Source organism: Rhincodon typus, chromosome 18, assembly GCF_021869965.1.
Source record: "Rhincodon typus isolate 14 chromosome 18, sRhiTyp1.1, whole genome shotgun sequence".
In the NCBI taxonomy this organism is placed as follows: domain Eukaryota; kingdom Metazoa; phylum Chordata; class Chondrichthyes; order Orectolobiformes; family Rhincodontidae; genus Rhincodon; species Rhincodon typus.
The window spans coordinates 8,403,347-8,418,551 of NC_063349.1; the positions used below are offsets into that span (position 1 = coordinate 8,403,347).

General features: G+C 43.9%; 1 protein-coding gene across 1 annotated transcript in view; it reads left to right on the top strand.

Annotated features, from left to right (window-relative positions):
- cntn1b (contactin 1b) overlaps nucleotides 1–15,205 on the top strand; it is a 685,547-nt gene that overhangs the window by 611,812 nt on the left and 58,530 nt on the right. The window contains exons 22-23 of the mRNA XM_048607547.1: nucleotides 2,624–2,736; nucleotides 11,976–12,135. Coding sequence (XP_048463504.1) covers nucleotides 2,624–2,736; nucleotides 11,976–12,135 — 273 coding nt within the window. The remainder of the gene's footprint in view (nucleotides 1–2,623; nucleotides 2,737–11,975; nucleotides 12,136–15,205) is intronic.

The following is a 15,205-nucleotide window of genomic DNA, read 5'->3' on the forward strand; positions in this document are numbered from 1 at the left end:
AGAGAACAGTGACTGTTGCAGCAAGGAGCCCTCCCAGAAAGAGAGCCAGTAATTTCAGTGGGAAAACTCTCCACATGTGACTCTGACCCCACAGCAATCTGCCCTCTGAAATGGCACTGGAGGAGGAGTGGATGATCTACCTCAGCATTTTCCAGTGGTCCTCAGCATTACATTCTTAGGCCAATTCGATTCAGTTCCATTTCATATGGGAATCGTGGGAAAGTTGCTCACTCGTTGGAGTCATACCTAGCACAAGAGGAAGATGGTTGTGGTTGTTGGAGGTCAGTTATCTCAGCTCCAGGACAACTCTGTGGGACTACCTCAGGGTAGTGTCCTAGGCTCAACCATCCTCAGTTGCTTCATCAATGACCTTCCCTCCACCATAAGGCCAGAAGTGGGAATGTTTGCTGATGATTGCACAATGTTCAGCACCATGCACGACTCCTCAGATATTGAAGCAGTCCATGTCCTAGTGCAGCAAGACCTGGACAATATCCAAGTTTAATTCAATAACATTTGTGCCAGGCAATGGCCATCCCAAACAGGAGAGAACCATCACCCCTTAACTTCCAATGCCGATACTATTACTGAAGACCCCACTACTAACTTCCTGGGGTTTACCATTGACTAGAAACTGAACTGGACTCACCACATAAATGCAGTGGCTGCAGGAGAGGTCAGAGGTTAGCAATACTGTGTGAGTAACTCACCTCCTGACTCCCCAAAGCCTGTCCACCATCTACAGGGCACAAGTCAGACATGTGTTGGAATACTCCCTACTTATCTGGGTGCGTACAGCTCCAACAACACTCAAAAAGCTTGACACCATCCAGGACAAAGTAATCCGTTTGGTTGGCACTACATCCACAAACATCCACTCGCTCAACCAATAATGCTCAGTAGCAGCATTATAAACCTACATTTTACTGTTAAAACCAAAACTGCAACATTGTATGCTTCCATTTTGGTAAAAAGACCACCTCGTTAAATATGATATAAAACAAAATATGGTCTGTCAAGCCAGATTTCAAGTCTGGAATCTGAGGTGTCCAGGGATCATATCAGCTTGGATCAAGCACTACGTTTTCTATTCCAGGAGGAAGGTTTATTTATGCACCCGCGTCTGGGAGCAACACATTTATACACGAGCTTTGAAGTTAGTTAGAGATTCTTCAGCTGCCATTGTCATTTCTTGCAGAATGTGGCAACCTGAAACCAATACAGAAACCACAGAGCAGTGCTAGTCTGGTAGTAACAACGAGAACAAAGAAACTTAGCAAGAAACCCATAGGCGTCCTTGAAATAGTGCCAATGGAGGATCCTTCCTGTAGCTGAATGTTTGATTGGCTGTATGAGGCTGAGAGAGGTCGCTGCCTGAGGTACTGAGCTCCGAAATGGCACCACTGCCTTCAATCCGCGTCGCACACTGAGTTCGAATCCCGCCATGGCAGATGGTGGAATTTGAATGTTGTGAAAAATATCTGGAATTAAGAGTCTAAGTGCCGATTGTCGGAAAATCCCACATGGTTCACTAATGTCCTTTAGGGAAGGAAACTGCCATCCTTACCTGGTCTGGCCTACATGTGACTCCAGACCCACTGCAATGTGGTTGACTCTTAACTGTCCTCTGGGCAATTAGGGATGGGCAATAAATGCTGCCTGGTCAGCGACGCCCTCATCCCGTGAATGAGTTTAAACAAACACAAATAAATGTCATGGTCTACTTGCTCTGTATGTACTGGCAAATGTTCACTCTGTGTTCTTACTGAACCAAAATGGCACCTGCACGCATGCACTTTTGCAGCCACCATTTTGGAATGTTAAGTGTAATTGTTATTGTAATTGTTTGGAATTCAGAAGATTGAGGGGGGATCTTATAGAAACATATAAAATTATGAAGGGAATAGATAAGATAGAAGTAGAGAGGATGTTTCCACTAGCAGGTGAAGCTAGGACAAGAGGGCATAGCCTCAAGATTAGAGGGAGCAGATTTAGGACTGAACTGAGAAGGAATTTCTTCACCCAGAGGGTTGTTAATCTGTGGAATTCCTTGCCCAGTGAAGTAGTTGACGCTACTTCAGTAAACGTTTCTAAAAAAAAGGTAGATTTTTTTTGAACAATAAAGGAATTAAGGGATACGGTGAGAACGCGGGTAAGTGGATCTGAGTCCACGAAAGGATCAGCCATGATCTTATTGAATGGCGGAGCAGGCTCGGAGGGCCAGACGGCCTACTCCTGCTCCTAGTTCTTGTGTTATGCCCAGCTAATGGGCGCAAGTTGAATTTTCTAAAAGTCTAATTCTGACGAGTCCAATTTTCACCCTCCACATTTCCAGTCCGTGTGTCTCCTGGTCGTTTATATTTGTTGCAGTGGATTAAACTTGACAGCGTACGTGTTGATGTTTCTTAAGACAGTAAAAATTTTCAAGTATTCCTGTTGCCAATCCATTGGCTTTAAAGTTGCGCGCAGCAGCCTGTTAAAGAGCTCTCAATTCAAATCGACAGATCTAATTGAGAATATCTTGGGGAAAATGTGCTCCTGCTGGTGGAAGTTGCTTGTCCTGTTCAAATACGACTTGCCCTTTATGCACCACTGACCTGAGTCTCATTGAATTATTTTCCAGCTCCCAGCATGCCTCCAAAAATAATTGACACCACAGTGCTCGGTACCTATTTCAGGATTTCCTGGGAAGCAGTCACACCTTTGGACAATGAGTCGAATGTGGAGGGCTACAAGGTACGTTATAAGTAAAAAGAAAAGAAAAGGTGTACAAAATGTGAATCAAACAGTGGAAACGCCACTATGCCCAACCCAGTGTTTAATTTTTGTTTCGATTGCCTTCCCAGATTCTCAATGAGGCAAAACATTGAGCGAAAGTTCGCCTCACTGGACTGTATGCTTTCATCGGTCTCCTTTGTTGGCCACAGTTCAGTTTCACAGCTAGACAGATTCTGAGCAGGACGTGTCACTTATAAAATACTTGCGGTCATCTCCAATCCACGCTTCGGCTATACCATCCCTTTGAAGATCAGGATCTGGGGAGCAACACAGGCATAAGTTTCAACTGTCCACTCATATACCCTTCTACTCTGGGTGATGATTGAGGCTCCTTTTGCACAAAAAGGAGTGGAAACGTTGTTAAATTTTATCACAAACCAAATGTTGAAGCAATCACTGCCCTGAAATATACGCTTCTCTGCACCCTTATTCCCATATCTCCTTTCCTGAAGTTACTGCCTGCTGCCAGGTTGAGCTCCTGGAGTTCCACGATCTCCTTCTGAGGATGGCTGAGGAACATGAAGGTGCTCCTAAATCACTGGTCTCATCGCATTGCTTGTGAACCCGAGTTCGCAATAAAATGCCGTTAAATCACCCGCAGCTCAGTGTACCTCATTGTTCTGCGGTTATTTCTAAAACGTGATGGAGCCCGATCTCCCCACTTCGGGAATGTTACACGGAGCATAGGATGTGGTTGTGTCAGAATTGCTTATCAGAACCAAGCGTAATGAAAATGGTTTTATTTTAATTGTTTTTCAAGCGATTTCACGAAAGCAACACCACAGAATGATCTAAGCACTAGTCAGGTAGTGATGGGATGCCTGGGGATTCAGTAATTATTTACAGATTATTTGAGGAGGAAGTGAAGTCGGGTTGTTAGCCTTTGTAAAACAAAATGCTCTGTACTCTGCTGAATACTGTCCAGTTCAACTGGAGAATTCCTTCCTTCCTCAGTCTCTCCAGGGCCCTCCTGTAATTCAAAACCCCTCCTCGGCTGCTTCTTTTTACTATCTCTGATTCAATATCCTTGATCTAATTCCACCCATCCTTCCAGATCCTTCAGCCTTTTAGGCCCTATTCCATCTGTGGGGCTTGAATACCTTGCAGCATTTCCACTCTGCTTCTCATCTGTGTTGAGTTGGACAGTCTCAGCAGAGGTAATTGTGGAGATCGTCACAAATGGGTCTTAACGTCCCTGGGGTAGGCACGGGGGAGAAAACATCAGTTGTTTCCAAATACTAGCAAAGATCCTTTTGCATGTGTGGGGGCCCACCCACAGTCTCATGGGGTGCCAGCAAGCTTGCACACAGAGAATGGGCGATACGAGAAGAAACTGGAAAGTTGCCAGCGTCCATGAGACAGTGATCCCTTCAATGTTTGCGGGTTTTCAGGAGAGGCGCGCTCCTGGCCTCTTGGAACTCGTTCCAAGGGAGAGCTGCGAATGAGATGTGTGGCTGAACAGTATAGCTTCAGCCTTACCCTTGGCTACAGGGAGGTTCTCCCCTCCCCTCTCTTACTGCTTTGCGCCTTCCAAATTGACTCTGTGGAAGAATTGACAGATTTGCCGTCGTTCACCCCACCCACTCCAGCAACCACGGTGAGTGAACTCACTGATCGCCGAGGGGTGCAATTTTTTTTTTACACAGAGAGTGGTTTGTGTGTGGAATGAACTTCCAGCGGAAGTGGTGGATGCGGCCAAAGTTATAACATTTAAAAGACATCTGGATAAGTACATGAATAAGAATCGTTTGGAGGGATATGGGCCGAGTGCAGGCAGGTGGGACTAGTTTGGTTTGGGATTATAGTTGGCATGGACTGGTTGGGCTGAAGGGTCTGTTTCCGTGCTGGATGGCTGTGGCTGTATGCTTTGATAAAGCCCAATTGTGACAATGGCTCAGGCCACAGACTTAAGGCAGTAACTCCATCTACCACACACCTAGAGCAGACTGTGCTGAAAATGAACACATGATCTCCACTGCCAACTTGTGCAGCGCGAAATAACAACAACCTGTATTCCGATGGCACATTTAACATTCTAAAACATCCCAAGGCCCGCTAGGGCAGCATTATGAAACAAAATTTGACTTCAAGACTCAAAGGGTGACACAAGGGCAGTTGGCAGAAGGTTAGAAAAGCCAGAGATTTTAAGGCACGTATTCAAGGAAGAAAGCGAGGCAAGAAGGTGGTGAGTTTTGGGAGCAAGGGCCAGATCTTGGGGCCTGGACAACTAAAGGAACAATCACTAGTAGTGGAGCAATTTACATGGGATTGCTCAAGAGGCCAGAATTGGATTATGTAGTTAAATAACTTGGAAGATTCTGTGGATGGAGAAAGTTACAGAGACAGGGAGGGGGGCAAGGCTATGATACGATTGGAAAACAATTAAGAGAATTTTAAAATCAAGTTGTTGCTTAACGATCAGTGCATGTCAGCATACTGAGGTGGCAGGTGCACAGCAATATATACAAAGGAGGGCAGAGGTAGCAGAGATCTGTATCACCTCTGGTAGAATATGGGAGACCAACCCAGAGAGTAATGCAACAGTCGAGTCCAGAGGTAATTAGATTGAGAGCAGTGAATGAGCTGAGGTAGGGGCAGTGTTGTGAAGGTGAAATAGGTGATCTTAATTGTAGCATGGAAAAATGATTGGAAGTTCGTCTCAGGGTCAAGTATCACACCAAGGTTGCCCACAGTCCAGCTCAATCTCAGACATTTGCCATAGAGCGAGATGGGATCAATTTTGTTGTATGTTTGGAGTCTAACTCTGTTTAATGTCTCAAAATAATGCTGCTGGAGTCCTTGGAACTTCCTGAAAAATATCTTAATTTACAGCTGAATCTGTGTACAATAACTTCATCGTAGATTAGAACTTCTGTTTCCTTCTCTCCCTCTCTCTCTCTCTCTCACTCTCTGTCATTTAAACATGTGACTGACATAATTGCCACGTTATGATGTTAATCTCGTTCCCCTGCAGTAGTGAGGGTATGTAGTTTGTAGCTGGGCTCAAAGGCAACGGCTCGTCTGCTTATAATACTGGGTCCAGGGAAATGCCTGCTCTTCCAGTACTGGGTATTGGATAAATAATCGGATAATTCAGCAACAGTGCAGGCATCAGGAGAGGGGGTGGTGAGGTGAGCTGGATGTCGTCGAAGGACATTTATAAACTAACACATCTTGATATTCACGTGTGATGTAGTCACGAAGCAGCACATAGTTGAGAGCTAAGGGCCGAGGAGACTGGAGGTAATGGTGCTAGAAATGGAAGAGAAACCAGTGCGAGGACAGAAAGGTTGCAACATCAGGAGGATCAAGAGTTTTTTTTTGAGAAGAGAAAAGTTGGCAACAGATTTAAAGCAGTGAGAACACCTGAAGGATGAAAACCATCTGCAGCATCTGTCACCATGGGGACCAAAAGAGGATGTTGGGTAATCAACAGAAGCCTGGATGAGGATAGAGTCAAGGGAGTATGAGGTGGGCCTTGTGAACAATGTGGGCTCAGAGAGACCATATGAGGGGAGATGAAAGAGAAACTAGGAAAATAGGCAAAATCAGGGAGCTTTCGCTTAAGTTTGACCTGGTAAGCTTGGGGAAATGAGGGAATGTCGCAAGCAGGCTCACTCAGTTTTAGTGACAAATATTCCTCAAGTGCCATATACCTATTGATGCAGGTGATACAGCTAACAAGATGATGGATTGCAGGCAAATTAAATAAACCCAAATCAGAACAAGAACATGGCAGAATGTCTTGTTCAAAATAAGTTTCCAAGTAAGTTGGTTCTCAGTAAAATTAATCTCGTGAAAGCAAAAGGCAGCAAAGTGGGGTCAGAGAGGCAGGATTCAATTACAAGTTGTAAATGAAGTCTGCTTTTTTAGAGAAAAAGATTATGTTGTGGAAAGAAAATTCTGTGCTGTCCTTGAGCTGGCCTGGACACACCCAGGGTCTGGAGAACAAGCTGCTTTTATTCATAAGCTTGGAGCCTGATCAGCATCAGTCAGCTCCATTCATTCCTCATTCCCCTGAAGTTGTAAAAACTTGTTTCGTTTTTCAACTCTGCAAGCCGCCAAATCAAAGTGCACCAAAGAAAAACTTGGGATTTATAAATGACTTCCACATCCTCAAATGACTCCATGTTTCAGAATCATGAGTGCGACATAAGGGAAGAAAGGTAGCCAGATTGTACAGAGGAGCATCCTCCAAGCAACAGTGAGAATAATCTATGTAAGTCCTGCTGACTGAGGCACAAACATTATCCAGGATAGCCAGAAACCTCCCCTGTTTTTCTGTGAATTGCCCTATAGATCTTTTACATTGGCTTGAAAGGGCAGACACAGCCTCTGAACTATTTATGTAGCATCCTTTGAACAAAAATCTTTAGCTTGGGTTGCAGTTGGAGCTGGTTGATTCGCCGAGCTTTGCAAGCTAACCCACAGCGCCAATGTTGCATCCCAGTATCAGAAACTGGAGTCTACTCAAGGCCCTGGAGTCACGCCATTGATTTGATGTCGCACAGTGCAACTGACGGATAAGACGTGAGGGTCTCAACAACAAAAACAAAGTTGCTGGAAAAGCTCAGCAGGTCTGGCGGCATCTGTGAAGAAAAAAATCAGAGTTAACATTTCGGGTCCAGTGACCCTTCCTCGGAACAGTGAGGATCTCAAGTCTGGAAAGCACAGGTCTGGACAATGCTTGTGTTGTTTGGTAATGAGGAAACAAGTGTGAAGTTTTGAGGAATACTGTTGAAAGGATAGACATCTTGATTGCAGCAAAGATACATTTTTGTGACCTTCTTCTAAAGCAAAGTGTCTGAAATTGCTCCAGATGTTTTTGGAGGTGGTTTTGGTGACTTCCCACATTTACCAGAGGATGTTACCACATCGTCACAGAAGTAGGCGACCCATGAGCTGAAAGGATACAAGAACTACACAGGATATCACGGCTTTGCCTTTGGCTCTGCTGCATAACCAGGAGATGGCATAGAGGTTATACAGAGGGCAAATCCTGCGCCAACTGCTTCGTCAAGCTGGAACCTATTCCCACTTGGTCATTGACAATGCCAGGCCAGCCAATACCGCCAACATCTCAGTGTACTTGCCCATTCGGTGCCTTCTTTTACACTGTCCCATTGCTGTGCTCATCTGAGTCCTCCACAGCAAGACTTAACCTGCCACCTTTCCTTCTGGTGAGCTGGCAAACGGCCATTCTTGGCCACCGGCATAAATGTAGCCAATCAGAGGGTGGTTAATGTGTTAACATTGACATTTGCTTATGTGTGCTGGTGTTCCACACTCCTCATCAACACACTGACCAAACTGGGCAATGTGCACTATGTATTCTCATCAGTTGAGCTATTGAGATCAACCCTGGTCAGGTCATTGTGCGTGCTGTGTGTTTGATGCTGTGAACCAGCAGCCGCTGCAACATGGCTACATCATTCTGGGGGTTGTACCAAGAAGCAGTTGGGTACCACCCTTCACAATTCTGCTTCTGTGCTGTATTCCTTCCTTGAATTTCCAAATGAAATCCCGCAGCAACATCGTTAGCTGTGCAAACCTTTCCAATCTCAGCATGTAAGATTCTGTCATCTTCCTTTCTCTGCCCTGGGAGTGTGAACTAGAGCCCAGGCAATAACGCCCACCCCCACCCCATTCCCCACTCCCCCACCTCATTTGCAAATATTGGGCCTCCTTACAAATATCAGAACCAGTCCCAGTGGACTCCCTATAAATATTGATATATTAGCAGGGATGCCCTACCCTAAACTACATTATGGTGTTGAATATTCAAAGCAAAATAATACTCCTTTTGCAGAAAATGTCTTTTATTAACTTGAGACAGCTGAAATAATACACACTCAAGCATACAGAATTCTGACTGGATTCCCCTTGTGGAACACTGTATCGCTGAGCCAGAATGGAGGGCAGGGATCTGATGTGCACAATGCCTCAACCACCAAACGCCCACACACACAAATGCACACAAGACATTATGATCCTATCAGGTTTATATACCTGACTTTACAATCGTTCATATTGGACAAGGCATCCACTTACCATTCGCCAAGTGACATGGAAGAGTAATGCTTTATCGTTTCTTTGTCAAGCACAGTAGCTGATTCATCGACGGAATCTGCAAATCTAATTTCCTATGATTAAAAATCCATCAACTGGCTGTTGAACAGGAGCTTGTTTACAGAATTTAAGGACCCCCACCTCCTGGCTTTGAAACTTTATCAATACATCTGTGGTGCAGCTTAACGTTGCATTGCCAGAATCTCCACAATCTGTTGATTCAACTCCATAATTAGCCTCCAGAAGGCCAGAGGTTTTCACCATAAGAGGCCTCAAGGGGTGAGACACATGTATTCTATCACTTTAAACCCAATAGAAAGCTTATTGTGCATTAGAAACTGGAGCCCAACAGTTCAATCATTGAATTCCAAGGGAATTTGTTCTTTATTGACTCCTGCGTGTAAATGCAAAGTTAAAAATTGACAGATGAAAGACCTCAGTAAATAAATAGCTGAAGAATAAAAATCGCAATCTCCTGGATTGCATGATATTTTGGAAAGCCCGACTGAAATGAGAGAGTTCATTGTTGTGCCATTTTCTTGTCTGTATCGCCCCAAGTTCCAAAGATTAAATGTCCTTATTTCTTTCAAATGTCAATTTAGCACACGTAAACAATGAAAGATTGTTCAAATTTAACAAATGAGTTGTGTTTTCCAGAATTGTCAAAGTTACAAATAGAACTTCAATGAAAGCTACCTGCCTCTTATTATGGTTGAGGTGAATATTACATATTATTATTAACAGCATTTTTGAAGATAAGTGCTTTGCCCAAAATTGCTCCCTCAACCTGTTCCACAGACAGTACTCTCTTTTGCTATTTTTCGCTGCGTGAAACACCTTGACAAGCTGAACATTCTTCTCTTCTTTCATGGGCGTGTGCATTGTTTACTTGGCCAGGATTTATTGTCCATCTCTAATTGCCACTGAAAACATTCGACCCCTGTTGAACCAGAACAGTGCACATTGTGCAGGTACATCCACAGTGCTGTCACAGAGGAGTTCCAGGATTGTGACCCAGCAGTGAAGAAGGATTGGGCCTAAGTTTCCAAGTCAGGATGGTGTGTGACTTGGAGGGGATCTTTCAGGTAGTGGTGTTTTCAAATACCTTGTATTTCTAGTTGGTGGCAGTATTGGACTTGTGATGTTGCTGTCGAAGAATCATTGGTGTGTTACTGCAGTGCAACTTGTAATATGGCAGATACAATTGTTACTGGGCACCAGTGGTGAAGGAAATGAAAATTTAAAGTCGGCTGTCAGTCCAGAGATCTGCTTTGTCCTGGATGATGTCAAGCTTTTTCAGTGTCTTTGGAGCTGCATTAATGCAGGAATTTTGGAAGCATTCCATTTGACTTATTTTGCTCCTATGCTGGGAGGAGTGTGCAGTAATCAGCTCTACAACTCCACCAGTCATACCTTTCGTGCAAATGTGTTCCTTTAGTCACCAAAATGGCCAATTGATTCTATTACTATCAAGAAGAGACATTTTCACCAGCCTTCTTTAATCAACTGAAAATAAGCTGTTTATTATAGTGTAGATGGTATTCTTAAAACAAATGGCAAACACTGTTAATATCTAAGCTATAATCCAGACTTTTACCTCTATATCTCCTTAATCATAAACACAAACGAACACACACACACACATCACCAAATGACAAGAGTCTGTGCAGAGATGATTTTTATATATCAACAAGGGCAATTGGGAAAAACATGCACTGTCAGCCAAGGCTTCAAAATCCAGGTGTAGAGTATGAATGCAGGTAACTGAAACTTTGCTCAAAGATGTTCCCTTTACGAAGCATTTAAAGGAAAAGGGATGGATAGGCTTTGGAGGAAATTCCAGAACCTAGGCTGGAAAATGCTGAAAAATGTCCTTAATAATGGGGTAATAAAATGAGGAGGCAAAAAAGACCAGAATGTGAGAGATGTCAACGTCGCAGTGGAGAAGGTGAGAGTCGGTAGCCAGGGAATGGAGCTTTTTGAGGATATCAAAGACAATGGCTTGTACTTTCAGTTTCCCAATGCATCCAATACTGGGTGCTAGACATGCTGCACAACAAAACGAAGGCAGCAATGGTGAGTTAGTCGGGAATGTTGTCAATGTACAGGTGGAAAATGATATTATGTTTTTGGTTCATCGTTGATGGCATCTCAGAGTCTCCAACTGTGACATTGCTGGAATGGTGAAAGCAGTCATTCCAGGTGATTCTTTGGGAACTGCAGTGGACCTCAGCCAGGTGGACCTCATTGAATATGAGTTCCATGATTGGGGCAGTTAAATCTGGTCCAATCAGGAAGCCCTGGCTGACAGTTATAAACACTATGCACATGTAAATACAGGGTGACCTGGTGAGGGATTCCGGCCACTGTGGACTTATTTCAAGTTTGACTGCACAGACAGGCCTGGAACCATGCGCAGGATGCTTCATCCATCTGTATAATCGAATAGAGCCATTGGAAGTGGAGGGTACAGATCCGTGACAAAGATTGCTGACAGGTTAAGAATAATGAGAAGGGATAATCTTCCAGTCACAATGAATATCACTTGATAAAGGCATTTGAATGCTGTGACAGGGACAGAGACCTGAAATTCAATGTTTCAAAGTGGACTAAGGGAAAAGGTAGATATGGAGGTGGGAACATGTTCAAACAAAGAGCAGTTTGCACAGGAAAGGGAAATTGTAGATGATGTGGTAGTTTGCAAAGGCAGAGGGGTTAAAGATAAGTTTTCTTGAGTAGAACGTGATGACCGCTTTAAATCAAGGTAGCCAGCACGAAGGAGAGGGGTCTGCTTGCAATATCAGCGCACATGGGGGTCAGACAGATAAGTTAAATGGTCAGCAGTTGGTGGGAACTGGGTCAAGGGAACAGAGATGGGTCCGATGTACAAGAGGAATCGGAAAAAGGTTTGAAAAGGCAGAATTAGAGATGAAATTAGAGGAGAACGCTCACCAAGCACATCACAAAACAGACAGTGGGTGGGCACAGCCAACAAACAACCCATGAGATTGTCAACAAATAGCAACAGATGATAGGTACCATTTAAATCTGTGAATAAGCACAAACACAGACTGTCAGGTAACTCAGAAACATCACATGCTGTATGAAGTTTTATTTTGTGTTTTTAGGTGCTTTATAGAAGAGCTGGCACAGTAAACAGCACGCTGTTACAGACAGTCGGAAACAACATAAATATACCGATTCACGATGAGGGAGACTACATTGTGGAAGTACGGGCCTATGGGGAAGGAGGAGATGGAGCAGTGAATTCAGTCAAAATTTCTAAAAGTAAGTTGATGGTTGTTCCTTTCTGTAGAGGTTGAGTGTACAGAGAGCTAACTGGTTATTATGGGCTCAGTGAGACCCTGGGAAGTGGCTGATTGATGGAGGGATGAGGCCCTCATTCCCAAGCACAGGAAGGGCAATTTTCTGTTCATTCAAAGTAAATCATTTGAGAAATGAAAACTGTAGTTTCTTCATCAGAACCTCTGAAAAGACAATGGTTTTCGCAACGTTTATTTTACTGGGTGTTCATGCAAATGTTGCTTACTCTTTACAGGTAACATCGCTTCCAGACATTTAACAATAGCTATCCTCCAGTTTCAGTCAATTTTGCCTCGTTCTGCTTTCTTGACTTAGCCTTGATATAGTGCTCCGTGCTTATCCCTTCGCTCTCATTTCTGATAGAACATATTTCCAGTAAGTTGGCTAAAGAGTCCCAGCTTCTTAATTCTTATGATGCAGTCCACTTCTCTGAAACTGGAGATTCACTTTATGGTTCTTATTTACAGTATCTTCATAGATTACGCCTTAGTTTGTCCTGTCATACACTATTGGAATTAAATAGATTTTTAAAGAGCATATCCACAAATAATCCCTGTGGATCGGGCCCTCATTCCATGTCTGAGCTTTCTCCGTGGTCTGTGTCTAATCAACATTCCTATAGAATGTGTTGGCCTCTTCTCTACCTGGTAAAACTCAACTCCTTTTCAAAAACAAGATGTCAGCTCAGTTATTTTGCTCAGTGGATTTCCTGCAAAGCTCACCAGTGGTTGGCAAAAATTGACGTCAACTTGCTATGTCTGCGGCAAGCCATTTTACAGCCAAAATCCCAGACTGCTCGAACAGAGGAGCCCAATCCAATAGAAAATGTTCCCTTCCAATTACACGCTGTACAAACCCCAGAGTTCATACTCTGCTTGTCCTTGAGTTTGTTTTTATTGTACCTGTTGAACGTGCTAAAACTGTGTGAAAAATGCCAGGGCTATTTTGTTTTTCCAGAGATGTGTCAAAATTTCACTTTAGTTTTGAGACTGTGAGATAAATGCTTTCTTTGCCTCCCTTTACACGACTGTCTGAGCCTTTCAGAAGCTATTTTTTGTGGCTTTTTTGTAAAACTGTGCAATAGTATTTTCTTAGGATCTGCAAGAAAGTCTAATTATTTCCAGCTGCTGTGTAATATCCATCATTCCAGTAGGTATGCCATCAGTCTGCACTATTCGCTTACTTATATTCCACATCAACTTTGGATCACTTGAGCTACAGCTATAGGCAAGTGTTCAAGTTTTCTTTGAACTGCTGCATCTTAACACATCGAATGGAGAATCAAGATTCAAAACCACACCACACGCTGTAAACTGTGAGCAGGTCTGAAGTTTTTTCTTGATTCATTCACGGGATGAGGGCATCGCTGGCTAGGCAGCATTGATTGCCCATCCCTAATTGCCCAGAGGGCAGTTAAGATTCAACAACATTGCTGTGGGTCTGGAGTCACATGTAGGCCAGACCAGATAAGGATGGCAGTTTCCTTCCCTAAAAGGCAAAATTTGGGTTTTTCCCAACAATCGACAACAGATTCACAGTCATCGTTAGATTCTTAATTCCAGATGTTTATTGAATTCAAATTCCACCATCTGCCATGGAATGGAATTAATGGAATTCTTGCAGGAACTTTTAAAACGTACACTCTTGAGACAATTTTCAACAGCAAAGGTGTGTACTGTGTAACAGAGACTAAATTTTTGGAGGAGTGCTCACACATGCTGCATTGTGAGCTAATCCAATCAGTGACTCATGCAATTACCGAAACGTCAGCCTTCCTGCTCCTCTGATGCTGCCTGGCCTGCTGTGTTCATTCACCTTGTTATCTGAGTGACTCATGCAAAGCTGTTTTGGCTGATCCAGGAGCAGGCAGCAAATGGGTGCCAACGTGGTCCCCAGCAATTTTGGATTTACCAGGAATCTTGCAAGAATTTGATTTGATTTGATTTTGATTTAATTGTCACGTGTACCGAAATACAGTGAAAAGCTTTGTTTACGAGCGGTATAGGCAGATCACAGCAAGCAAAGGACGTGCAGATGAACAAGACTTAGAGGCATACAGGTTACATTGCAGGTGATATTATTTGAGGCTAGAGCCCAGTCAACAGTCTGATAGTAGCCAGAAAGAACCTGTTCCTGAACCTGCTTCTGTGCATGCTCAGGTTTCTGTATCTTCTGCCTGATGGAACAGGTCATAGGAGAGCATTACCACGGTGTGATGGGTCTTTGATGATATTGGCGGCCTTTCCATGGCAGCAAGCCTCGTAAATGGAATCCGTGGATGGAGGTTGACTTCTGTGATGGTCTGGGCTGTGCACACTACCTTCTGTAGTTTCTTACGGTCCTCGGCAGAGCAGTTGCCGTACCAGGCTGTTATGCACCCAGACAGTATGCTCTCAATGGTGCATCTGTAGAGGTTGGTGAGGGTCCTTACGGACATGCCAAATTTCCTGAGCTGCCTGAGGAATAAGAGACATTGTTGTTACTTCTTGACTGTCGCATTTACATAGGGAGCCCAGGACAGGTTGTTGGTTATCGTCACTCTGAGGAATTTGATGTTCTTCACCCTCTCAACCTCAGTTCTGTTGACGTAAGTGGGGGCGTGTTCTCCTCCTTTCTTTCTGAAGTCGATGATCAGTTCTTTAGTTTTGCTGACGTTGACAGACAGATTGTTTTCACTGCACCATATCACCAAGCCCTCTATCTCCCTTCTGTATTTTATTTCATCATTGTTAGGTATCTGTCCCAGTATGTTCTCAGCGAACTTGTATATGGCGTTCGTTTGGAATTTGGCAACACAGTCGTAGGTGTACAGGGAGTACAGTAGGGGGCTGAGGACACATCCTTGGGGGGCCCAGTGTTGAGTGTTATTGTGGACAAGGTGCAGTTACCTATCCTCACTGATTGCAGCCTGTGGGTCAGAAAGCTGAGGACCCAGTTGCAGAGGGCGAAGCTCAGACCAAGGACATGCAGTTTTGAGATTAGTCTGGAGGGGATATTGGTGTTGAAGGCAGAGCCGTAGTCAATGAGCAGGAGT